Raw genomic sequence first — 27,295 nt, forward strand, 5'->3', positions numbered from 1 at the left:
CCTAACGCATGCTGACATAAAACTGAAAGTATTTTCACCGCAGCAGCCATTTTCGGCTGCCGCGGTAAAAACACAAGGTGAGTGTCCACCTTGCTCTGCCTTGATCTCTGGTTGTATTTCAAGCCAGAGATCAAGGCAGGTGTCATTGGAAAGGCGAGATTCTCCCCTTTCCAACAACACATTGTGTGAAAGCATTGCTGATCACGGATCGGCCGCAGAGCGCTCGATCCGTGGCCAGCAATGCCCACTAGACCACCAGGGATCCCTTTCAGAAGCGGGGGGAGAGGGGGCTGCTTACTAGGTAAGCTGCCCCTCCCCCCGAGACCCCAAAGCATGGGGCCACAGGTATGAAGACCCTGTGGGCAGATGGGTGATTATCTGCCCCGAGGGAAGGGAACAAATGGGAGAAAAAAAGCGAACCAAACGGGGTGGGGCCCCCACTAGCCACCAGGTCTTTTATTTTATATGAAATAAATTTTCAGATTTCTGCCCCCAGGCAGGAGTACATAAGGTGGCCCCCCCATCCAATTGGAGGCGGGGAGGCCACCATAAAAGTGTGGGCAGGCCCCCCAAAGGATAGGGCCTGCAGTTTAGGGCACCCATAGGAAATGGGCTTTAGAAAACAAAAATAAGGGAAAAACATGGATGGTGTTGGGGGAGTGCAAAAATGGAATGGAATATCTGCTCCTAGGAAGGGGCATCTGACCCCAGGGAGGGCTGCATGAGATGCCCCCCTCTTATCCGCCCGCAGGGAGGGTTGATTGAGAGCCTGCCATTTTCCATTTTTTCCTTTGTTTACCCAACTCCCCTTGGCGCAGATGGGCACAATAGTGTGCCATTCTGCCCCCAGGATGCCCAAACCTTACTGCCCCACCGACTGGGGGGCCTGTCCCACATTTTGTGGTGACCCTCTCCCCCCAACCCCTGTTCCAAGTAATGAAGTATATGGGGTTTGGGCCACATTATTTTCATATGGTGGAAGCAAATTACAAAGTTCCATCGATGAGACTTTCCACTAGCATACATGTATCTGACACAATACGAATAGAGCGGGGCACGAGGCAGGGATGCCCCCTATTCACCCATTTATACACCATTTATCTAGAAGCACTGCCAGCTTCAATTAGATTAGACAATAACATAAAAGGTCCAGGCTGGGGCGAATAACGACAGTCAAAATGGTCACTCTCCCCAGACTTCTGTATACATTTCATACCCTCCCGATTGCAGTCCCACAGTCGTTCTTTAAGACGATAAACACAATGGTACCTTAAGTCATCTGGCAGAATAAACTCCCTAGGTTTGCTCTAGATCTGCTTATGACCCAAACGCATACAGGGGGCTGCAATAGCCTACCATAAATAGATACTACGAAGCGGCCCAATTGAGAGTGGTGTGAGAATGGCTCACAGAAAGCAGGGAAAGGGTCTGGGCTCGGATGGACAGAGCAGTGGCGGGTTGCCCACTGGCTGGGTTACTATGGCTACCAGGGAACGATAGGCCCCCTGAGTGCAAGACGCAGTGCGGCCCTCCAACTAACATGCAACATTTGGGATAGATGGCTAAAAAAGGGACCCCTTTCAACTTGCTCTTCCCCATTCACCTTACTGTTCGAGAACCCAAGCTTCGCCCGGGGGATGGAAAAGGGCAAATTTAGTCAATGGCAGAAACACGGGTGCAGTAAGGTAGGAGACACAGGGCCTCATTACGATTCTGGCAGTAATCCTGCCGGTGCTACCAGCGGGTTGCCACCAGACCCATAATATTTTACCTGTGCCTGACTTTCCGATGCCACCGGCTCATTATGAGTTGTGGGATATATTGACCTACTCAGCTGTGCTATACTACATCACTTTGCTGCAGTGGTGCAAGAAACAGCAAAATGGTTACGTTGACTCCTGTGCACGCCAGGATCTTAAAACTGCATTTTTGCAATAACCAGAAAATGGCTGTACCACCCTGCCACACACATTTCAGGTGGGGTGGAACAGAGTACTCACTGTAGGAATGTGCCAGTGTGCTCTGCAAAATTTAACATAGAGTGAAGTGAAAGACGCAGCATTACTTTGCTGAAAACACAAAATGCCTCTTTAAAATGACACCTTTTTCAACCTTTAAAAGTTCTGCTTGCCGCTAAGCTCATCCAATCCTTATGAACCACTGTGATTAAAAAGGCCCTGCAATGCCCAGGATCATTCATTGGGTCTCAGCAGAACCGGGCCTAATTCTTGAATGACAGCTCCTGTCAAAAGTATCTTTGAAAAATCAACCAGGGGCTTTGTTTTCGTTTTACACAGGAAACATGTCTATTTGCTTTGCAAAAAGTATCTATAAAAAAAGCTGTTCAGGGAAAGACTCTAAATAGATGCCTGTTTAAATGTATCCATGCTGCAAAACAACTCCAGCACTCAAGAAAAGAACTATAGCTGCATAAAGTATGTATTTGCTGGAGGTGAAAACCGAATTTAAAAACTAGTCAAATGTGCTTTTTCTGACTGAAGAGAGAAAATTGCCTATTTAAAAGTAAATTGTTGTGTGAAGGCTTGCTTACTTAGCAATGCAAAAGGATTTGTTGCTGGTAAAAGTACACATATAAACTGTTTTGATACCACAGGTTTTGTTAAGTCAAGATTTAAAATGAGAGAATGAAGGCTAAAACGTATAGGCTAAATTGGCAAGCTACGAAAAAAAACCTGCTCTTCAAGTTACAGTCCTATAACTTCCTTGAGAAAGGGTGACCCCTCATAAACCTCTGGCACAGGAAAGTGCTAATTGCCAGCTTGAAAGACTTTGAATGCACCAGGAGGAAGAAGCTTCACAAGCTCATGAGACATTTGTCTTTGCTCCAGGCTGGGACAATAGCAGGCTGAGACTCACACCTGTCAAGTGTGAGGGGAATTACAACCTTCATTCAAGAGAGAGGCCCCTCATCCTGCTTCAAAGAAACTGACAGTTGGTGCCAACTGGGAAAAAAATGACAATGACTCATTTGTCTTAAGACTATTTTATAAAGAACTTTAAAAAGACTTATATCTCAGCTGCCAAAATTGGTAAAAATGTGGAATTTTAACAGCTTAAAAGTGGAATTGTGGCCTGTAATTTAAAACTTGGTACAATGTCGTGACACACTCTGGACAGAAATGGTGATATATGTTGTATTTCCAGAAAAGCATCCATGTTGCAAATGTCAAATTCTGTATATATATACCTGGGGATAATTTGCATCTGTGTATACAGTTGGGGAATTTTAGGCCGAATCTTTCATATTTAAAATTACCAAAATGTGTCAGCAAGGCGAAACCAGGTCCCACAGACTTGGGGTTTGGATTGAAATATGATGCACACAATATGTAACCTGGCAGCACACAGGACAAACACTGATTCCTGATTTTCTTCTTGAATTTCTGCGTGGCATCCAGTCCCCGATTTCTTCGTCCTGTTTGATCCTTATTCCAGATTTTCATTACAAAGCCAAGGCCTATGCATTGCTGACCCCATTTTCAGCTAGGCCTCACATTCTAAAAACATCCCAAAAACCCAAGGGAAGCATCCTGATCCAGCCTGGCGTGCTGCTACTAGATGCATGCCTGCTGCAAACTGGCCATCCCACTGATCTGTAGTATCAAGTAACCAGAAGTGCCAGTCCAGTGACCAGAAGGCCCGGCTGATCGTGTCCCGCCAGATTTGCCCACTTGTCCTTTGTTAGACCAGATCCGTGTGGTGACCAGAACCCTTGATGGTCCAAAATCCTACATTAAAGTGGACTGTAAGTATTAATAGGAATCATAGAAAACCATAGCATACATTGCCTTGCCTTGTCCTATCCAGATCTCTAAACCATGCTATCCTTAGCTTAATAACTTGTAACATTGTCAGAATCCTTATTGCAAGCCTGTCCTTGATTTATCTTGCTAAGCGCCATTTCTTTTGTCATTTTTATCTTGTTTAAATCCTAAACTATCAATCCTATTTTGAGTGATCCGCCAAGGGTTGAAGTCATGAATCAACTCTAGAGCTTACTTTGTCCCTGTTTGGTATTCTAGCCTGAATGCTCTAGTATGGAGTAAAACTATTATTGTCCAAACAGAGTTTCTTTTCTGTTTTCACTACCCGATTTTTCTAAAAACTCCTCTCATTTTTATTAAAATCCATTTGATTAATTTCAGGCGGGAATTGCAAAAGTTTCCTAAATTTTACACGTGTTATTTTTGCTATCAATTGTTTTAAACCTTCCATTCAATTTCGAGGTGTATGTTGTTTCTCAAACTATTGTTTATGACTGCTAGTATCTTTCCAAAGTTGCTCCTATAGAAATTTGTACTGATTTAGGGATTTAGATCAGTGTTTTATTCAGCCATTTTCGAGTGTCATTTTTAACAGTGTAAGGGTTTCAGATTTGTTTTTCTCTCTTGTTTGGGGAGGGAAGATTGAATTGCATTAGACATTTTGTTTCTTATTTTGCATTCCTGATTACCTGCTACTTCCTTTTATCTCTTTAGAATTCATTTGTGGGTTGAGGAATATTGCAGGGCGAAATCCTAACTTAAGTGATATCTTTCCAAACAAGCCAAAAGTGTTCTATTCTCTGGTGTTTTCCATCTGTGTTGCTAAAGGGTTAATTTAAGTGCATTGTTCACATTCCTATCTGTTATTGTCACCACATTGTTGATTGCTGCTCCCTATTGAAAAGTATATGTTTGATTTGAATTTTAAATAAATAAATAAATATTACCTTTACCAACCAGCCTGATTCCTGGTCCATCGTGACCCAAGGTATTAAGGGGTGTGATATGAGTGGTGTGACTCTCAAATATTGAACCTATATATAACAAAATAAGCACTTCGGTTGTGCGCTGCATACTAGGCTGAGACCAAGGGGTATCGCCTGATTGAAATACTTAACAGATTTGGGGGCACGTGCTGTGATTTTGAGTTTGATTACCACCCGTGACAGTCAAGCACAGCGGACTAACCTGCAGGGTAGTGATACTTTGCGTGGTTGGTATACTGTGCTACACTGTACAAGCACCTCCCAAAACAAATACTCCAAAACCAGGCCTGTCTGTAAAAGTAAAATTAAATCAACCCTGAAATAATTAATAAAGAAATTGATATTTCCAAAATGGCGATCCCAGTGGAAATCAAAATGGCTATGGAGCACCTCCTGCACAAGCTTTTTGTCAGGGGTGAGTGGCCAGAAGAGAATGAAAATGTCTGGCTGCAGGAAATCACAGAACAGGTCACTGCTGTGAACCTGGATACATGGCAGGACAATGGCCCATTACACCAAGCTCTCAGTGAAGTGTACATGGCCCCAAAAGTTAAAGAGGAACAAAGCGAAATTGCCAGAATTGCGGCCTACCAATACCTCCACATAGGAGTGATACGGGAAAAGCACACTGAAAACATAGTTCTGGCACAGATTCAAATTGAATCACTAGAGAAAATCCAGAATGATCTAGACTCAGCAGAACAAAGGCTACAGAAGAGCCAAGAATTGGAGGCATAATCTAGACATTGTGTCACAAAATTAAAAGAGGATCTGGCTCTCCTACAGCAAGAGAATGCAGAGCAAGACTCCCAATTACAGGCACTAAAAGAGGAGTGTCAGGAAAGGGTTGACTCTCTGCAACAGAGTCAACAGAAGCTGGCGCAACAATTAAATTATAATAGAGCCTGCGCAGAACAGATAGTTACCCTACAAAACCAGATAGAAACCTTGAAAGAGGAAAATAGTAAATTAATTGTGAAAGACCTCCACTCTCAAGAGGAATTCGATCAGGAGCGCCAGAAATCCCACAATATTAAAAAACAAAGATGACCTGGCGGAGCAGAGGGGCACCCTAAATCAAGGGAAAGACTCCATTGGCCAGGAAATAAGCGAGTTACAAACCGAGTTAAAGGAAAGTAAGTTGGCCCTCCAGGAGTTAAAAGAACTAAGAACTGAGCATGGGAAGCTGCTAGAGCACACCAGACGGGTACAAGGTGCTCTGAAAGAGAACACCCAAGCCGAAGACGCACAATCTCAGAATGTCCCAGTACTCCCAAAATATGCAGGAAGTGCAGAGGGACAATGAGCTCCTCTGTGAAAAGACTGATGGACTCCACCAACAAGCAAAAGGCAGACTGACTACCCCTCTCTCTAGGTCTGGCAACACAACAGGTACAGGTGCTGAGAAGCTGGCATATAAATCTACAGCTATTGTCTTATAAGAGAGACAGTTGGTATACAGAAACCGTAATACAAATATCAATAAATCTCTTTAATAGTTAAAAATAAAATTTCGGAGAAAAATATAAACTTAATAGGCTTTATCATATCTCACTCATTCCATTCATACCAATTCACTCATTCTGTGACATCCGGGTTCGGCAGTTAACATTTTCTTAGCACATATTAGTTATTATTAATATGTATGACAATTGGAAAACACACAATTGGATTTTCTATAGGTCGACATATGTTTCGGCCCCTTTTCCATAGTCCCATCGTTGTCTACGGTGGTCTAGATAGTCAGTGTTGGGCCATCTTCAGGACAGTGATGATTTAATAAAAGCTTAACGTCTTCACCCTTTTTCCATATGAAAAGCCAAATCTATAAACATAAGTTAAAAACAAATTACAATGTATACTGGTCTGGTCTCTTTTAATTGGTCTCACGATGATGGCTAGATAGCTATGCCAGAGAATATGCACCTACCTGTGGCCGAGAACGTAGTTGTGGACCACGGAGAAGAAATAAGAAATTGGAGGGTATTTTCTGTATTACCCTAGTCTATGACCCTAACGAAAGGAGAAAAGACAACGCGGCAAATTACTCCCTTGTAAGTTTAATATATTGCTATATGGCTGCAGAGCATTTTATTTTAAATTGGCATTGCAGAGCAACCTAACAGATACCTTTTTCGCAAGTGGGTGGAGCTTCAAATCTCTTTATCTCCATCTCATTTCATGTAAGATCTAAATCAGGAGAAAGACATGTTTGTATTTGTGTCTATCTATCACAAGGCAGCCTAGAGCATCAGTTACCTGTTAAACAACGCGGATTAACTTGGACGCTACGTGTGATGTAACTGGTAGTGCTGGCGCACGTACCGGGCGGTTCTCTTTGCTGCATAGCGGAGTCTGTGCATGGACTTCTAATTGCGACTCTATAAGAGAGTACTGTTCCTCACTTTTATGGTTCATTGGAACGAAACAGCGGAGTAGCTCGGGCAGCGTCTGCTGACTTGTGAGTGTGTTGCATGGACTTCTGTTCGCAGCTTTATGAACGAGCGCTGTTCCTCACCTTTATAGTTAGTTGGGACGAAGCAGCGAGGTTCCTCGAGCGGCGTCTGCTGACTTGTAAGTGAGTCGCGTTAGAGAAGGGGAGGGGCTGAGGCTATTTAAAGATCACGTGTTGCCAAAGAAAACGTGCAACTACGCAGTGCTGACAAAGCGAGTTATTTGTAGGTTACGTTTCCCAGCAAGCCTGGAACGAACCATGGACGCTTACGGGGACTTCAATGAAACTTGTCTTTCAACAGGTGTCTTAATTTTAAATAGCAGGAGCTACGCAGTGTCTTTGTGATAATGAATCGACTTCGCAATAATCTCACTTATGACAAATGAGTGCATCGTAGTTGTGTAAGATCACAGACAAGAGTGTTTTGTGGTTCCAATTGTCAGAAGAACGACAGCACGGTATAATGTAAAATAAACCGTATAGGTTTATTTTATTTACTGATGTATCACCACATATTACGGAATGAAAACCAGGGTCCCAATGCCCTTTGGTATAAGTGTCATGTTAATATATTATGATTATATCCCCTCGCACTGCTGTGGAAATAGTGGACTCAAAATTGGAGCTATTCAGAGAAAAGCACTCCATTCAATGGCTATATTTAATCCATTTTGGACTGTTTTCAGATTGTAGATCCACTTTTGTTCCGCTTGGGTCAGGATTTTATCTTTGTCCCCATTGCGGCGAGAGATTTGTATAACTTGGATGACACACCAGAGAAAATCTGTGCATTTGTGTTGTTTTTTGGCAAAATGGGCCACTAGTGGTTTATTTTCAACTGCGTTACGAATGCAGGATTTGTGCTCACTGGTCGTTTGGTTTTGCCTATATATACCATATCACATGGACATATAATGGCATATACCACCCATGGTGTGAGACAGTTAGTGAACTCTTTCAGCTGGATAGTATGGTGACATAAAGTGATTTGTTTCAGAGTGGTTGTCTGTGCACAAACGGAACAATGTCCGCACCGATGATGGCCAGTTAAAGGCGGTAGGCCCCACAGTGTTGTTTGTGCAAATTTCCTGGATTTAACGGGTAGGTACGAGTGTACCAAATTATCTTTAATGTTGGATTGCCTTTTAAAGGCAAACCTTGGAGCTGAAGGGGTAAAGTCTTCTGTGTAGATCATCTTCCAATGTTTACGTATGATCTTTCTAATACGTAAACATTGGAAAATCTATTGCACCTGACTTTATTAAAAACCGTTTGGTTAATTTCAGGCGGGAATTGCTAAAGTTTGCTAAAGTTTTACACGTGTTATTTTTACTATCAATTGTTTTAAACCTTCCATCCATTTTAGAATTGTATGCTTTTGCTCAATCTAGTGCTTATGATTGCTTGTAACTTTCCAATGTTGCTCCCGTAGAGAATTGTACTTATTTAAGGATTTTTGCACACATTCATTGTTTTATTCAGCCATTTCGAGTGCCATTTTAACAGTGTAAGGGTTTCAGATCCATTTTTCTCTCTTGTTTGGTGAGGGAAGGTTGGATTAGAATTTTGTTTCTTACTTCTCATTCCTGATTACCTGCTGCTTCCTTATATCTCTTTAGAATTGATTATTTGTGGGTTGAGGAATGTTGCAGGGGGAAATCCTAACTTAAGTGCTATCTTTCCAAACAAGCCAAAAATGTTCTATTCTCTGGTGTTTTCTATTTTGTGTTTCTAATGAGGGAATTTAGGTTCATTACACACCTTCTTATTTGCTATTGTCACCACATTGGTGATTGCTGCCCCATATATTAAAAAAGGGTATGATTGATTTCAATTTTAAATAAATAAATAAATATTACCTTTACCAACCAACCTGATTCCTGGTTCATTGTCATCCGGGGTATTTGAAAACGGGTGTGATATGGGTGGTGTATCCCTCAAATACTGAATCTAGATATATGACAAAATAAGCATTTCGGTTGTGCGCTGCATACTAGGCTGAGACCAGGGGGTATCGCCTGATTGAAATACTTAACAGATTCCAGCGGCACGGGAAGTCAGGTGCTGGAAAATTGTAAGTCCCCATTCCCATAGAGTCCTATGGGATTCTATGGGAGTGGGGACATGGAAGCTAACGGTGCCGGTGCTTCCGTGAACAGTCTGGCTACTGTGGCCGCAGCGCCCGGCAGGGTCAAACCGGTCGCACACAGCAGCAACACAGCAGGCAGACTCAAGAGTTTGCTGATCCGGTGAGTTTACCGGCACCCTTGTTGCCGGACCGGCAAACTCGTAATGAAGCCCATGGTGTAGGAAGGAGAGATAGTTACATTTAAAGAGTGCAAAATTCATCTGGGGGTGAAGGAATCTGATAGATGCCAATAAATACATCAAAGAACTGGTTAAGGAAGCAGAGATGCATAGTGCAGCAACACGACAATTGACAGAATTCGAAAGATATACAACTACGTATTCCGCAGACAAACGTTTAACCTCATGCATGTACGCGATCCATCAGTGATGCTCAGTTCAAGAGGAATGGCCATACCAGGTAGCTTGGGAGGGAACAGCAAGATTCAATATTCCACGGGAACGGTGGGAAAGGTCATGGAGGAACATCCCGAAGCTGACCAGGTCTATACAATTACGGGAGGCCTGGTACAAAGTGATGGTACAATGGCATTACACACCCAGTAAACTACACAAAATGTATTAAACACCCTCCCACAAATGTTGAAAGTGCTGTACGGGTATAGGAGTTTGGAGGTACACATGGTGGGACTGCCCTAAAATAAAGACATTGGGCCTCATTATGACCCTGCCGGCCTGGAAACACCAGTGGCGGTAAACCCGCCGCCACCGTGGTCTCCGAAACGGCAGATTAAGAGTTCTGCAGGCGGGTGGTGTCACTCCCGCCGGGTCTGACCTGGCAGGAGTAACACCAACCGCTTGTAGACGGAAATGGAAACACTGGCACCGTTAATTAGGGTGCAAGTGTTTCCATGGTCCCCACCCCCATGGGAACTCCATGGGAATGGGGACTAACGTTATTCTGCCTCCGGAATTACCGGACCACCGGGGCTGTGAGATAGTGAGCTGAAGAATCTGGTAAGGCTCTCGTAACCGGGACTAAAGTCTGGCAGAGGGACTCCCAGGACCCACGCTTGTTTTTTGCATAATTTAAGCAACTTTGGGTCTCACCCTAAGTTACTAGGGGAATCCAGACGTGGACCCCTTGCTCACTTTTCTTAGAGAGTCAAGGCTCCACCCTACTGATGACGTCCAACCAGATCGAAACACGTGACTGGGGTTGCTGTCACATTACCTTATGGGCACTTGTGTGCACCCTTTTAAGGGTCAGCTCGAGTGTCCGCTGATAAGGTCCTGGTGGTACTTCCAATTAGTGGGCCTGCAGGATAGTAACAGATTAATGGTTCAGATTGTACGTGTGTCTGAGTCAACATTGCTGTGGATAAACTAACGGCTGAGGTACTTGTTAAGGTGGGCTTACCTTGACAAGGTCTAGCCAAGCCTCTGGCTAGTTTATGCGCATGGACTGTTGCCTGGTATTTCTGTAACTTATATAGGTATTCTCCTGTAGGGAGAATGGCTGTAGTTCGAGAGAGGCAAAGTAGTACCTATTCCTCTGTTTTTAAAAAGGGGTTCAGTCTCCATATGCCTGGTGCATTCTTAGCTTAATAGGAGTGTGGTCTGTAATGAGCTTTGGAATCTGGATGGAGGTGCTCCGCTGGATTTAGTGAGCGCAGCCATCTTGGAATCGGAAATAAGAGGCCGACCCGTGAAGACGTCATGTGTTAGGAAAGTGATGACATCATCAGCGTTAAGCAACGGCTGCGATAGCGATCTACCATTTCTAATTCTCGGTTGAGAAGCAGGTTTAAATTAGAGCCTGAGGGTGCTGACCCTGTATCTATGTGTAGAGAAGGGATGCCTTCCCTTAATTGTTCACATTCTTGTTGAAATATCAAAGGGGTAAAACTAATACATTATTTTAATTAAATTGTAAATATGGTAAACAAAGGATAAAATGCATCTGTGTTGAAAGACAAGCGTCAACATTATATGGAATCTTGAAAACTTGATGCAGCATGTACTGCATTAATCGCTTGCTGATTCATTGGAAAAGGAAATAAATGAGTATAGGTCGTATTAGAGGCGGTGGAGTCCCTGTGGGAGGGTATTGATCTGCTAGGTGCATAAGGTGAGTTAATTAGGCGAGGATTGTGCCCAAGCCATGTTAGAGTGGGGGGACCCCGTAAGTGTGGTATGGTATGGTCTGATGAATTCCCTGTGTCGAGTGCACGGTCTGTCCCCGGTTCCGGTGGGTTCTAGTTGGATGCCGTTAGATTGTGTTGGTCGACACATTGCTGGTTTATCGTGTGTCCCATTTGGGAAAAAGATCTCAGAGGTTCTGTATGTATGCAATGATATATATGATGTGGGCTAATACCCCCTTGGAAACCCTGTTAACAAATAAGGATGTATCTAGTAGTAAGGTGCCAATTTGTATGTAAGGTTTGTCCCATATTTCATTCTTCTCCTTTTGGGTTGTACAGAGATACATTTTGCAGTTATTAGTAGAACATCTGAATATATACATCTTTCATGTCTTGCTTATATTCAAATATGCACAGAGAGATGGCTCTCTGTAAGGGAGAGACATTATATGTGTTATCATAAGAAATGATGCATCTCTATCAGCATTGAGTCCTTCCTTGATAGATATTAGGTTGCCAATTATTTTAGCTTCCTCTTGTCAGAGTTTTTTCTAGGTCTCCCAGGATTGGGTACATTTTGAAGTGCCATATCTCGAAGAATTTTTCTCCGATTGATGTTCCTTAAACCAGGGTCCAGCCAATGGAGTTTTCCATTCCATTGATGTTAGGCTCTAGAGATATTCCCTTATTCTTATTCTCAGTTCTCATGTGGTACTTCCTACATAGAGTTTATTGAAAATGCATACAATGACATAAATTACCTGTACTGCAATTGATGAATTTGTGTATTCTGATACATTTTCCATAATTAGTGGTATGCAAGTGTATATTGTTTAAAGCATAGCGGCACATGAGAACACTTGTAAAATCCTCTTATCAGTTTGCCTGTTAAAAGGCGTCTGTCCCCCTCTCTTTTATTTGCCATGAAGTTGGGGCTAAGTTTCATCCCCAGAGTAGGCGCCTTGGTGTAGACAATTCCAGGTCTTTCATTAATGTGGTCATTTAAAACAATTAAAAAAACTATTTTAAAATTTGTTTATGGTTTAAAAAAATAAACCTTTACAAAAGGAAAACTTATTTTTTTCACATGTGGTCTTTTAGGTCAGGATCCAGCATCAGTATATGCGAGTTTCTCTGGTAGATTCTCCTAATGATATATGGTTGCCATTGGAGTACTGGCTTATCTGTCTGACCGGTTTAGTCTTAGGTTCATTAGTTCTGTCTCTCGGTTTCAGCAATTCTGTTCTGTTTCTGGAATTGACCTGTACTCTGGCTTTTCTAATAGTCTTATCAAAGGATACTCTTTCTTGAAACCTATTCTCTATTAATTCACATTCTCCATGGTATGATGTCTCGGTACTACAGTTTCTCCTTGCTCTCGTAAACTCGCCAATTGGTATATTATCAATAGTACTTCTTAGATGTGAGCTGTCCGCATGCAAAGTCACATTTACCTCATTTTATTTGCTATAGGTTTTGGTCTGTATATTCCCTTCTTCAATGTAAATGCATAGGTCTAAGTAATTGATATTTTCTTTACTTCTCTTGAAACTTAATCCAAATGAGTTCTCATTAAGATATTTACAGTATTGGTCAACATGCTCCGCATTACCATCCCATTTAATGAATACACCATCTATATATCTAATCCATTTGATCACACTCTTAGATAGAGTTGGGTGTGTTGTGGCATATTTGTGTTCAAATGCCCAAACAAATAGGTTGGCCATGGATGGTGCAAAATATGTGCCCATTGCAATAACCTTTGTTTGCTGGAATAGCTTGCTGTTAAACAAAAAGACATTGCTTCATTGCTTTTCAATACAAAGGAAAGGAATTCTTTAAGCATAAGTATGGTAGGATGCAGAGACATTTTGAAAAGTGTAGTCAATATTATTCAGTGCCAGTGTGTGGTCAATGGACGTATACAAGGCCTTTACGTCCAAGGTTCCTAGCATGTAGCTGTCCTTCCATTCTATTATACTCAGATTGTCTAGTACATGCACAGTGCCTCGTGTTTGAGGGTCTAATTTGTATACTTCAGTTCTAAAAATGGTGTCTATGAATTTAGCCAAGTTCTCTGAGATCCATCCATTCCCAATGACTAGTCTTACCTCGGGTAAGTGTGTATATTGCATGTGAATTTTTTGGGAGGAAGTATATGGTTGGGATTTTGGGTTTGTCAGTGGACAAAAATTGTCTTTCATCATCATTAAGCATCTGCTTGCCATGCCATTTTATTATCAAGCCGTTCATTTCCTTGGTTAGGCCTGTAATATAGTCTCTACTGATCATGTTGTAGCATCCCAGGGTGCTCAGCTGTTCATCTCCCATCTTGGTGTAATCCTTTTTGTTCACTATAACGATGTTGCCACCTTTATCTGCTTCTTTAATAATGATGTCCTGGTGTGAGGCTATGTTCTTCAGGGCAAGCTTTTCCTTGGTATACAGTTTTTAGGAATTTTGGCACTTATGTTGTGCCGTATTCATCTTGTTTTCTATGTCCATGATGACTGCTTTGTAGAAAGCATCAATACAGTTGTCCTTCGGAATCATAGGGATGAATTTGGATTTGGGTTTCAAATTGCTCTCAAAAGTACTGTTGTGCATACCTAAATGGTTAATAAGATCCCCCAGTGGGAGTTCTATGTTCTCTTCAAGTGAAAGCAGTGACTGGGTGTCCTGTATATTTTTGATTGTTAACGGACTGATAGTAGGGGCGGCTATATCCTCCGCTACGATGGGATCCAAATTCTGAAAGAATCTTTTCAATTTCAGTTTTTGGATAAACTTGAAGGTGTCTGTTTGGAAGTTGGTGTGGTCAACTCCTGTCTGTGAAGCAAAGGATAAGCCTCCATTCAATGCTTTGATCTGCAGGTCTTCCAGTGACCAATCAGACAGATTAACAACCAGGTTTACCTCCTTCCTGATTGATCTCTCCTGTATGCCGAGCGGGTTCGCATTCCTGCTCTGTTCCCTGCATCTCCTGTTTCTTCCTCATCTCCCCCACTCCTCCTACAGCCCCTTGTGTGGGCATCACAGATGAAGTACCTGGGTCCGGGGGGACCAGAAATCTTACTTGCTTCTGGCTGAATAGTTTGTTTTCACTGTGGCATCCTCTCATTTGTTTTAGAAAACACTTTGTTGTGGTTAGGTTGTCTGCTTGAATGGCTGTCAGATTCTCTCCCTCCTTGTCAGCATCTGAGCTAATAGGTGACACACCTGGTGTGCTCATTCTTCAGGATGTTATCCTGTCAATAATCTTTGTCATCCCTAGATGTTTTTCTGACTTTTCTTAGTTTCACCTCATCTTGGTGGCGCCTGAGGATTGCGTGCATAGTTTTAAAGTTCTTCTTTTTAGTCGTCTCTGGGGCGTCCATTTCTTGTATTTCTTTTTCAATTTTTTCCATTTCTTTTTTGATTCTCTTGTCTTCCCTGTCCGCATGTTGGACTAGTAGCTCCATCATTTTCACAGAGCTCAGAGCTAGGTTATTCCCCATTCATCAGCTAGGTCGGAGTCCTCCATGTTGCTGAAGTTGAAATAATGTAAGTATTCTTAGACAGCAAGGGATTTGCTCACTGTCGGCATAGTTCTGCATTGTTGCTTTTTCATGATATTTGTTCATTTGTTTGATTGATAGCCGTTCTAGTTTGACACATTTCTCTCGTAAACTTTCCTCATTAGGTGTTCGTTTTTTAAGGGGGGTGGTCGGTGCTACCTCTGGGAGTGAAGGGGGCCCTTGTGTCCTTATCCCTGTTGGTACGATTTGTGGACATTGTGTGTCCTAAGAGTCTGAACTGAGTTACTGGATTTAGAAAAATACAAAGAGTTGTTGGGAAACTATATCTGTGCGCCTCTCTAGGTTGATTGGAGTGGTGGTTTAATGTGTGAGGAGTGTAGGTATACTGGCTCCAATATCCTAACTATGGCGGATATTCCCTGATTACTCAAAGGTAAAGGTGCAATTGTTTTGTTAGTAAGGTGGGGTATTGCACCAAGGCAAGGAAAGTCATAGTCAATGGTCGATATATGAAAAACTGAATGTTTATTAAAGACTAGATCAGAAGGATATGTAGGGTCATTTTATGTACAATCCTATTTTATGCAAGTTTCAGTCTAAGCCAACGTTAACCAGATGGTGGCACTTGCTAATGTTTCATCCTGTTATGGGCTTTGTCAAGGCGTAGCGGTGAAAGTCATCAGCATTAGAAACAATAGAAACAAAAATGTTCCTGTTCAAAGTCACAGGTGTTCTTCGGTTATTAGCCGGGCTCAGAACGACTTTCACACAATGTTATGATATGATATGATAGGTTATTTATAACGCGCTTAATACCCAGAGGTTTCTAAGTGCGGACCCGGGGATCGAACCTGTGTTGCTCCATGTCTTGCTCCAAGTTGAGCACGTTGCCCCTGAGCTATCTTCTTGAGACAAGGTTCATAACTGATCTCACTCAATCGGGCTTGGACCATTTTATCTTGTTTTCCAATCTGTCCTTTTCTATATGAAATATCAGAGCCTTTCGGTTGTGTGCAGGATTTTGCTTGACCCACCGCAGGCACTCTTTGATTCACAAAACCTTTCTCTTTACAATTCTTTACTTTCACTTCCGCCTGGATATCTGACAGAGACCTTCGATTGAGCACACATATGGTGCCGGACCACTCTGTCAAATATTGTATTTCTTCCAAAGTTCAAACATTCATCAGCAATTCATCTTTACTTGCGTCTTTCATCACACGTTTTTATAAATATTCACTTGAGCGCTCGGTATACAATGTTGCTGCTTGCAACCTTGTCTTCAACACAGACCGATCTTTTATCGGTCTCCCCAACTCACTAACTGTGTTGATTCCTCCGTCGCTACTTTGTTCTTGGAACCAAGGACTATACCACTGCGGCTGCTGCTTCTCCCCAACTCGATTGGTCGGGTAGGATGAGCGTGGGTACCTCCGACACACAATGTAGGATTCTTCAGACTTATCTCTGTGCCTTAACATGTCCTATCTCTGGGTCTCTCGGTCATAACGGTTTCTTTCCACAAAGAACAAGGGAATTTCCCTCCTTGCAAGCCCCTCGTAGTTCAGTCTTTCGTCCCTCATTCAGCTGCCGTCTCAAAACAGCCATTTGTCATGTGCTCTGCCTCCCTAAGAGTGTGCTTTCATGCTCTGCCTTTTATCCTTGTGGGGAAGCTTAATGGAAGTCAGGTGTGAGTGTTCGTCAGTAATTGCCTGACCGTTGCATTGGGAAACGTCATATATACTGCTCGGGTGTTAAGTCTGTTTTCTCCCAGAACGGGCTGCCTGTGTCAATGTGTTTGTGTAGGAAAGAGGGGGAGGGGGTAGAGTTCCTACATATCCTACCATGGAAGATGGGGTAAATGTGTTCCAGGGAAGGGAATACCGCCTCTCGCCATCCGGTTTACGACTCCCCGACGACCCCTCACCCAGGTGACCCTCCCGCACTGGTCCACCCACAGGAACTCGATCCAAAAGCGATGGAGGTGTCCTGACCACCTTTATGACAGATCCTCAGGGACTAGTGGGCAAGACATCTTCTGGTTTCTCACAACACAGATGAGTAGTTGTCGACAAATGATTTTGTCCTCGAATGCCATCATCAGAGATCTTGCGGTGTAAGGCCGTAGAAAGGATAGAAAGTCTAAATTTAAAACTTTGTATAAGTAAAGGCGTTGGCCAGAAGAAGGAACTCTGCGACTTTTGTCAGACTATGATGGCGAAAAACATCAATCTGAGGGACCTCGACGTGTGAAGGATCATCGGTACAGGAGACGTCACACTAGGCATAGTATTACTGGCACACCCTGTCCACGTCCCTTTTAGAGTTTCGAAAACAAAAAATGTAATACTCTGTGGCTAACTAACACACACACACACACACACACACACACACACACACACACACACACACCCCTAGCTGCAAAAGGAAGCATGGAACTAATGTTATAGAATCACCACAAAGGGATGCTGTTTTATCTAAACACCACCACTCACCTCTATATGAAGCAGCTCCCGTCTCCTACCTGCAGGCTCAGCTATGAAAACGAGAAGAAAGGGAGAAAGGCATTACAAGCAGTAAAAAACACAAGGCCAATGCTATAGACGCCATCACAGTGCACAGTCAGTCCTGTCTGACTGCAGCATTCATGACTTCCTTTGAGGCGAAGGAAACAGTTGTACATGCTCTATCAAAAGTGCTACAGCCACTTATCACTCACCCGCCAACATGAGCAGTAGCTCTCCAAGGCTCTGCTGGTACAGATCTAGGGTATCTGCATCATTCGCCCCAGACTCCTCCTATGACAGGAATGGCAACATGTCAGACGGAAGGAGGAACAAGGAAATCAGCAAACTGTTCTACCAAAAAGACACTTAAGGACAGAAGATGAAGGCATCATCCACGGGTAAAACCCTTTACCTTAGTCTGCCACGTTGTGGTTCCACCCGGACCAGTCTTTTTAAAGAAATGCACTGTGTCACCATTAGTGGGCAGAGGGGTCTGTAATCTGACACTGATCAAGCAGAGCAACAATGCACAATCCTGTAGGCCTTGATGCCACATGCATGTACTTGGTAAGTCGTCACCTTGGCAAGAGTTGTCTTAACAAATCACTGTTGTACCCTGGGCAGAGCCGTGTAACTGTTCTTTCCATATATGTGAGCCTAATAAACATGGCCATTCATTCATTCCACTTTGGACACAGGGCTGGGAAGTATGCAAAACTATAAAATGTCCGATGCTGAAAAACCAATAAGAACACGTGCAACATGCATCTTCCGTAGACATGTACGTATGGTGCAGAGATCTGCAATCTTCGGCTCCCCAGATGTTTCAGTCTAATTCCCATGATATCTGGCCACCGACTAAGCTTGTTAAGGATGATGGGAATTGTAGTCCAAAACATTTGGAAAGCCAAAGGTTGCAGAACCCTGATCATAGTGCAACAAGTAACTGGCAGTAAACACAATGAAGCACAAAAGGTAATTTAGTTGAAATGTTTTCCCCATAAAGACTGCCTTACCTGAGAGAAAGCATACAGAAAAAAGTTCTAAAACCAATATGCATGGGCCTCCATGTCGGTGCTTTGCAAATCTGATCTATTCTAGCCTCTAACCTCCTGATATAGTTACGTTTCTTTCTGACTTTCCACAGCCCTGGTCTCAACTGCAGCAGTTGCTTTGTTAGGGTGAAATCTCTCATGAGCTCAATTAATTACGGGAATTTACCTTTCCGCACCAGGAGTGCTCAGCGTAAGAAATGTTGCCATTGAAATGAACTGATTGATAGGCACACCTGCCACTGCGCCAAGTAGAACAAATGATAAATTGTCACAGAACCATATCTTTGTGTGAGTGGAAATGGATAGTCAAACTTAATGTTATTTTCCTAAAACATTATCCTGCCATCTAGTGGTTGGATTGAGAATTGGCTTTAATTTTCTTTATAAGTGAAACATTGTGGCTGTATTAACACAGCCCGATGATGTTGACCGAAAACTCAATACCAGACCGCCAGCACAACCATTTTCAGGTGTTTTTATGGGAGTAGTTATGAAATCAATATTTCTATTCATTAATCTAGCCAGTCTCTATGTGTAGGATCGTTGAGATGCATATAAATCCCACACACAGACAGAATAAGTGATGCTCTCTCGATTGATGATGTAATAAAATGTATCTCTTTATGGCTCCATTGTCCTCCAACACGTATGGTCATGATGTGTGCACTGGATCCGACCAGCGATGCATCTGTTGTAATGGTCACCTCATTCTCAATTTTAGAACATTGGATCCTTACATCCTGCAGACTGGCCGCTGACTGTAAACGCCACTCCTGCAGGAGGTACTATATCCAGACTGGTATAGGGCACAGAATGTATACATGACACCATCATGGCCAGCAAAGTCATCAATCCCCTCACTGTTGGAGACCGTGAGGCCTGGAACAATGCAATCGTCTTGTGGAATACCAATATCCGCCACTAAAGGATTGCCTACTGTGCCCCCCTGGGTTCTATCATTGGCCCAGAGAATTTGATTTTGTGTACCAGTTCTTCTGAAGATTGCTTGGTTTATTGTGAACACTTGATTGTGTAACAGGTTGATACACTAGTGTGTCATGACCTGAAAATATCACCAACCAGTCGTCCAGATAAGGGTAACCACAAATTCTGGGCCTTCTTGGGAGGTGCACAGACCCAACTAATAGACATCTATTAAATCACTCTTGGTGCTCATGTTATGAAAAAAGCAGGAACACTGAACTGATAGCATGTGGTGACCTACTGTGATACAAGGGCCATGCCATGCCAACGATGCCCTGGCATGCAGGCGTGTGCATCTTTTAGATCTGCAATATCCATCTAGTAGCCTTCTTCAAACACAAGAACGTCTTACAATGCTGCTGTATTGAATGTGCGTTTTCACCCATCCGTGCCAAGGTGTCACTTCCAGCATGAGTAAGAGTGCTCCATACTTCTGACAAAAGACAATAAATTGCCTGTACACAAAAAAGACCAACACGGCCACAAATTGTAGTTCATGGCTTTTCATGACAAACGATCAGAGCAAAGCCGAGGGAGTATTTTGTGAAAAATGTGCATTTTAAAACGAATTACATCAGTAACATTGGTCCAAGCTACCAGTTTAACCATGCTCTAGGTCAAATAAGGGTCCATAAAACTGGCCGCAAAGACCAATTGGGGCAACCCTTTGGGCATTGCCCTATAGACCGGTCTGAAGCTGGTAATCGTTAACTTGGTCTCTTATTGAAATGGAAACAATAGCCTTCATTCACCAGGTCCAATACACATGTGTCTATTAGCCGGGAATATATTTCAATGCCTGCCTGAAGCACCCCCATCAGATATGTGGCCAGAGTGCAGTTTGCAAGTTCGAATCCCAACAGGAGTAACACAGCACTTCAGCCTTTGAATGTCGATAAATGGCGTTTCATTGAGTTGGGTTATAAGAACACACCGCCGTGCTTGAAAGCCAGAGGCCTTCAGCATGATACACTACATAAAACTTTGATTTTAATATTATGCTGTTCATTCTTTGGTAAAAATATATAACTACCATCCGGAAGGGGTGCCATGATTCGGAGAAGTGTGCTTGAAGTCAGTTCTTGGAAGGGGCATCACCGTTTGTTGTGTGGCCCATGCCTCTCTGGCTTCTGCGTGAAGTTCCTTAGCTTCCTCTTTGCTCCTACCATAATCTGTTCTGTTGCCGATTGGTAACTTTAATGGACGGCCTGCGTGTGGGGATGCCTCCACATGTGAAAAAGCAAAGAAGTTCTGTTTTACAGAACTACCAATGTTTTAGTGATCTCTTCTTTTTAATCTTCCGCAGGTCTATATTTTGGCAGAGTCTTCCTATCAAATGATATTTTTATTACCTGTGCCTAAACCTTCAGTCTGAAAGTGGAGAGGTGCAGGCTTATATGTTCATGTCCTCATAACATGCTTGCCATATATCTGTAAAATCTAGCGTGGCCTCTTAAATGTTTTGGAAATGATTTTTGCCACCTGCACAAGTTTGCAGACTTCCTCTTACCATGTTTCCCTTCTCGCAAACCATCTCCACCATGGCTTACTCCCAACCTTTGCTCTATGCGGCTAGCCCTTCACCATCTCGAGTGACGCTGGCGCAGTACTGTTTCTGACGCTGATCTCCTATCTTTTTCTTCCTATCATACATTATATGATGGCATTCTTCTATCAGCCAAACGCTTATATTATTCTGATCTTTTGCAGGATCAATCTACTTCTCCCAGATTTCTGTTTCAATCATTATCTTGTCTCCTTTCTCTCCAACCCTCTGTTCAAAACCCTCTGCATTGTCCACAAGGCCTTCTGGGGCCTGGGGCCTAAATACCTTCAACTCTCTCTTCCTAAATATCTTCCTTCCCGAGCCCTATGCTCATCCGTCTCCAACTCCCTCAGGGTCAGCCGCTTCTCGAAGCAACGAGCTGGGGGTAGATCTCTCTCCGCGGCAGGGCCCTCCCTCTGGAACAGCCTTCCTACCTCCCTGAAACTTGAGGAGAACCATCTCCGGTTCCGGAAGCACCTCAAAACCTTCCTCTTCACTTCTGCTTTCTCTCTCCCTCTCCCCTGCTAAATTCTTCACCTAAACTGCACTGATTCTGCAACTGGGCCACTCTCACCGACCTCGGTCCCGGGCCCAGTCACTCTTCACTTGCACTGTCTCCCTGGCAACCCCTGCACTGCGGGACTGTCTCTGTATCCCTACAGCCCCCCACCCACCCCAGCACTTGTCTGCACTTACCTTGCACGTGCCACCAGCTGGCCCTATTTATTTATTATTTTATTTCTATTATACTTATTTGTACTGCACTCCCCCTCCCCCTTCCCCTTGCACTTTTTCCCTTCCCCCTACCCCTGCACTTGCGCGGTCTGAATGACACCTGGCCTAGTAGGATTGTTGTCTGTCTTCCCCTTGTTCCCCCCTCCCTGCCTCGTCGCGCCTTGAAAAACTTGTGTATAGGTGCGTTACAAATGCCATATCATATCATATCATATCCCCTCTCTCGACTATTCACTTAATTCTACTCTAACTGCTTCTGATCTTGCTTCTTATTTCTCTTCACAAGGTGGCCACTCTTCGAGCAGCCATTGTTCCTTCCTCCACCTCTCTCTCTCTCTCTCTCTCTCTTCTTCTACATCCCCCTCTCAATCTTTCTCATCTACTTCAGTTATCTCATCTTTTTTTCAGATCTCCTATGCCGAGACCTTTTCTCTGCTAGCTCGAGCTCATCCTAATGCTTCTTCCTCAGATCTGATTCCTTCCTCACTCATTCCTAAAGTCTATCCTATTCTGGTCTCTTATCTAACTTCTCTTTTCAATATTTCTCTGCTTACTTCGACTGTCCCTTCTTCATTTAAACACACATTTATTCTGCCTATTCTAAAGAAACCTTTTCTTGATCCTTCACTTCACTCAAATGTTTGACCTATTTCTCTTCTTACCTATCTTTCCAAGTTACTTGAACATCTTGTTTATTCCCAGGTCTCCACCTTTGTAACTGATAATTCTATTCTTCCTTGTTTTCCAGTCTGGTTGTCATCGTCTTCACTCTACTGAAACTGCTCATCTTTCTGTCTGTGACTCCTTGCTTTCTGCTCGCTACTCTAAACCCTCTTCTCTTCTGATTCTATTGGATTTATCAGCTGCTTTCGACACTGTGGATCACACTCTACTCTCATCGTCTCTCACTTCTTTTGGCTTATCTGGCTCAGTTTTATCCTGGTTTCATTCGTATCTTTCAATGTGTATCTTGTGCTGGTCCTCAAGGTTCTGTTTTAGGACCCCCTCTATACATCTCCTCTTGCTACTATTATTTCGTCTTTTGGGATATCCCACAATTTCTATGCCAATGATACCCAACTCTTTATATCCTTTTCCCCTTTCTCATCTTCTATTCATAACAACCTTACTTCTTGTCTCTTAGCTATCAAATCCTGGATGTCGGATCACATTCTCGTGTTAAAGGCGACTAAAACTGAAGTTCTTTTTTCCATTTAATAAATATTCATTCTCCTTCCCCTCCTCCCTTTGTTTCATTTTCCCTTCTCATCTTCCTATTTTGACTTCTGCCCATAATCTTGTTATTTATCTTGACACTGATTTATCTTTTTCATATATTTCCATTACTTTACATGTCTGCCGCTACCTTCTTTTCAATATGCACAAATCTCAACCTTTTCTTACATTTAACGACACTAAGCTTTTTCCATTCCCCTTCTATACCTTCTTTACCGTCGTGATTCAATTTCTTTGTCTTTATCTTCTCTTGGTTTGCTTCATTTTCACTCTCGCCTCAAATTCTATTTTCTCTGTCTTGTTTTCAAGACTCTTTATGTCCTTGCACCTTCCTATCTTTCTTTGATTGTTTTTTTTAATTCTTCTTCTCGTGTTCTCTGTCTCAATTTCTATTTTCCGTTTCTCGCCCCCCCTTGTGACCAGTCACGGATTTGCTCCTTTACTTTGCTAGCACCACTTCATTGGAACGCTCTCCCTCTATCTCGCCGCTCTATTACCTCCTACTCTCCATTTTGTACTACTCTTAAGAATCATCTCCTTTATTTAGAATGACAACTGTGAATAATTTCTTATAATTTTTATTTTACATTTTTATTGTACTGTAAAGTGTCTTTTGTGCAGCGCTTTGGTGTAAAAGGCTATATAAGTTACAAATAAATAAATGTCACGTTTAGAGCCCTCTTACAGGTTCATTCTGATGCCCGTGTTTTCATTAGGGGTAAGACTTCGTCCAATTGTATATCTTCTTGGTCAAGGTCTTACGCACAATTTTGATCGGTCTCCACACACCATATGGACGCAAAACTGTCATGCGGAGTGTTAGGCAAGATTGTATGCAGTACCCTTTGGGAGCACTACAACAACCCTGACCTCCTAGCAATAGGAACCCAACCTTTGGTATAAGTCTGTACTACACAGGATAGTAGCGTGTTGAGCAGCCAGGCCTATCTCAAGAGGGGTCAATGTGAGCTGTAGGGGAGTTACACAGAGATTCACAGTGACAAGTACTCAAACTCTTACACTCAAGGTTTCTTGTTTTTTAAAATCGTTAATTTAACTGTCAGTTAGAGTAAGCCTTCTTCAGAAGGGAGCAATATCAAGCAATACAGAAATACACTTAAAAAAAATATACACACTCTTAGTTTTCTAAATCAGCAAATACCCTTTTGGGATGGCTCACAGACACTACCTATACCCTCAGGTGTCTTCAATATCTAGGGTGTTGTGGACAATAATATATCATTGTTGCATTTAGAATATACTTGAGGAGTGTCAAAGAAAAGAGATTTCAGAATAAGACAAGTATTCACACAATTCTTAATCAGGTAAGTACTTTCAATAACCCCCCAATGCAAAGTCAGTTAACCCTTTCCTGGAAGGAAGGCAACACACATAAGCAGAAGAGAGAAGAGTCATTCAGGGAGGCAGGCCAGCCAATGTTAAGTTAGCAACAGTCAAGGTGAACTGAAGCACTTCTTGCAAGTAAGTGAAAGTATTGCACAATGTTTTAGAAATCTTTGTAGCAAAAGTAGAATCAAATGTAGGGTCACAAGCTGTTAGGTCTGTGAGTAGTAGAAGATGCAAGCAACTCTACAAGAGCAACCGAGACAAGTCTCAACTGAGATCAAGCCAGGTGGCATAACAAGAGCTAAATTCTCTTAGACTGTACAGTACCTTTAGGTTGAAGAAAAGTGCAGCAGATGGTTTCTGTTCCTATGCAGCTCTGCCTGTGCCTCAGTCTTGGGGACAAGAGGGAGAACTTATGGGGACTCCTGCACTGCAATGGGACAGTCACCGTCCTCAACCGGCAATCTTCAAACAAGTGGCACTTCAGTGTTTCAGCTCCTTGCGTCTACTGCAAATAGCAACACCGTGGTTCCTGGCTATCAAGACGGGCTTTCCTTGCATCTGGGGTCCAGCACTCTGTTGAGGTGGCTCAGGCTTGGTCAGTTCTGCTTCCTGGGAGTCCGGAGGATCTTCCTGGAGCTCTAGGCCAGCTTAAAGCAACAAACAAAATCTGGTGTTCCTCTCCCTGGCTATTCGGTTCCAGTAGCGACTGCATTGGAAATTCAACCAGCTTCGAGAGGATGTCCAGGTGGCTTACTTTGGAGTTGATTGGTCCCACCAACTCAAGGGGAGAAGTGGTCCTTGCGGGCTTCACTGTCGATACAAATTTGGAGCTTCAGCACAGCAGCAGGGCTTCACCGGGCAAACCAACGGTCCAGGAGTTGCAGCAGGTGTCTCTTCCAAGTTCTTCTTCAGATTCCTTCGTCCAGTGGTCGACTCTGCCTGCCAAGCCAAAAAGCCTCACCTTTTATGCAGGTTTCTTCCATTCATTCCAGCATAGCTGTCAGTTACTCAGCAGGGTGGCTGTCCTTGTTTCGGTCAACTCCCTCGCTTCCTGCCCCTGCCAGACAGCCTGGAGCCAGAGGCGGGCTTCACTCTTGAATCCCGCCAAAGACAAAAACGAGCAAAGGGACCAAACCTGGTTTGGCAAGTAGAGTAAATCTCAAGAAGGACCTTTCCACAAGAATTGGTGAAAAAGGAAGACCGGGTCATTTTGACAAAAATGGCACCATTGGGTGCTTTACCGTGGCTCCAGACGCAGCCCCCTGTTAAAGCACACCACAGTAGTTAAAAGTAAACCACTGCCACCAGCCATTCATCGAGGAAAGGGCAACATAAAATTGCTACATGAGAAGCTAGACAAAGGGCATACTAAGTAACCCCTCCAGCACCCTATTGTAAGATAGTGTGTGCTGGTTCTAGAAAGTTACAAATGTAAGTAAAGTCAATTTCACTTTACTGCTCTTGGAAACGGTAGTTTATCCAAGTGAAGGTATTTAAATCTTTGGGAAATCTGAAAGACTTCCCTGTGTCACTGCACTGCAGGTGCTGTGTGACACAATGTAAAAGATGATGCCTATGGAGTTTGTCAGACTCCACAACCAAAAGAAACACAGGGTTCAAAATCACATTAAAGTACATGAGAGAGTGGGAAAAAAAGAGTCTCATTCTCTCCAGGTTAAAAATTAAAAAGTCCTAAAATCCAGCAAAGTCTCTAAGGTAGAGAGGAATTAGCACATTTCTGAGAATTCTCCTTAACCGGAGCACCCTTGTATTCCCTCTGCTATGAAAGGGGAAAGTTCTCTCTGCACATGAAGGCTATACACTGTGCTGCTTAATGGTTTTGGATCGGCAGTACCAGTAAACAAGTGACTAAATTCATGCAGTGACATAAAATCTCACTTCACAAATGTGTATCTAAGCCAAGATACATGCATAAACACACGCACACACTGTCAGAATGTCAAGTCGGATTCACAGAGGTCTGCCTGTGGACTGAGCCCAGACAGACAAAGCCCCCACATCCAGCCACAGGCACAGACTACCACTTTGCCCGCAAAAGGTGGCGCTTTCCCCAGAGAAGGGCATAGCATAAATGGAAATTCCGGCCCTGGCAGGGCAGGAAGAAAGTCAATTTACTCGATGGCCAAAGGGAAAGTGAACATCTTGTGGCACTACCATTTCAGAGTATATGACACTGTAAATGGCATTATGCATTAAATGCAAGTGTACTAGACCATAAAACAGTAAAAAAAGCATCCACTGCCACCAGCCCATTCTGGACACCTCAAGCAGTTAACCACAAAGCTCCAAAAAACGAAGTAATATAGACACAGATGTGTGCATGGAAAAATAGAGAATTGTATAACTGAGAACAGAGTTCTCCTGCACTGATAGTCATAGGGACTGATCGGTGCATCCAAAAAAACATAAATGAAGCAAACAGTCTTCACTTACCTCCTAATGTCAGGAAAGGTTCAAAACAATAGCAAACATATGGGATGTCCCATTGATGTCTATGGAGGGACAGCAGCAAAAAGACACATCTTTCCTAAAAATAGCTTTGCTGATGAACCTGCATGACCTTCACGGTATCAGTGTCAATATTTACATGTTCAAGGGCCGATCAACATGTGCTCTATAAAAGAGTTTTCCATCCAAGGGGGCGCTCCGCACATCCGAACGAGGCATACTTTCAAAACTCGGGCAACACGGAGTCCTGCATTCTTTAGAGTGACTCAAGTAACATATGTCCTGATAGTTTGGTTACCAACAAAGCAAATCCAATAGGTTGAGTTTAAGCAAGCTTCCCTTCATGTATGCTCTATTGGACTTCTTGCGGCTGGACTCGAGGCAGATGGAGCCACAGCAGAAATGTAACTTTGATTCCTCAGGCATCCTGT

At 43.1% G+C, this 27,295-nt stretch overlaps 1 protein-coding gene across 2 annotated transcripts in view; it reads right to left on the minus strand.

Moving 5' to 3' along the window:
- ULK3 (unc-51 like kinase 3) overlaps positions 1-27,295 on the minus strand; it is a 532,836-nt gene that overhangs the window by 147,953 nt on the left and 357,588 nt on the right. For both annotated transcript variants that reach the window (XM_069624512.1, XM_069624511.1), the window contains exons 12-13: positions 17,702-17,780; positions 17,478-17,518 (exon numbers count right to left, since the gene is read on the minus strand). In XM_069624512.1, coding sequence (XP_069480613.1) covers positions 17,478-17,518; positions 17,702-17,780 — 120 coding nt within the window. The remainder of the gene's footprint in view (positions 1-17,477; positions 17,519-17,701; positions 17,781-27,295) is intronic.

Source organism: Ambystoma mexicanum, chromosome 11 (assembly GCF_040938575.1).
Source record: "Ambystoma mexicanum isolate Mex_15411 chromosome 11, UKY_AmexF1_1, whole genome shotgun sequence".
Lineage (NCBI taxonomy): Eukaryota > Metazoa > Chordata > Amphibia > Caudata > Ambystomatidae > Ambystoma > Ambystoma mexicanum.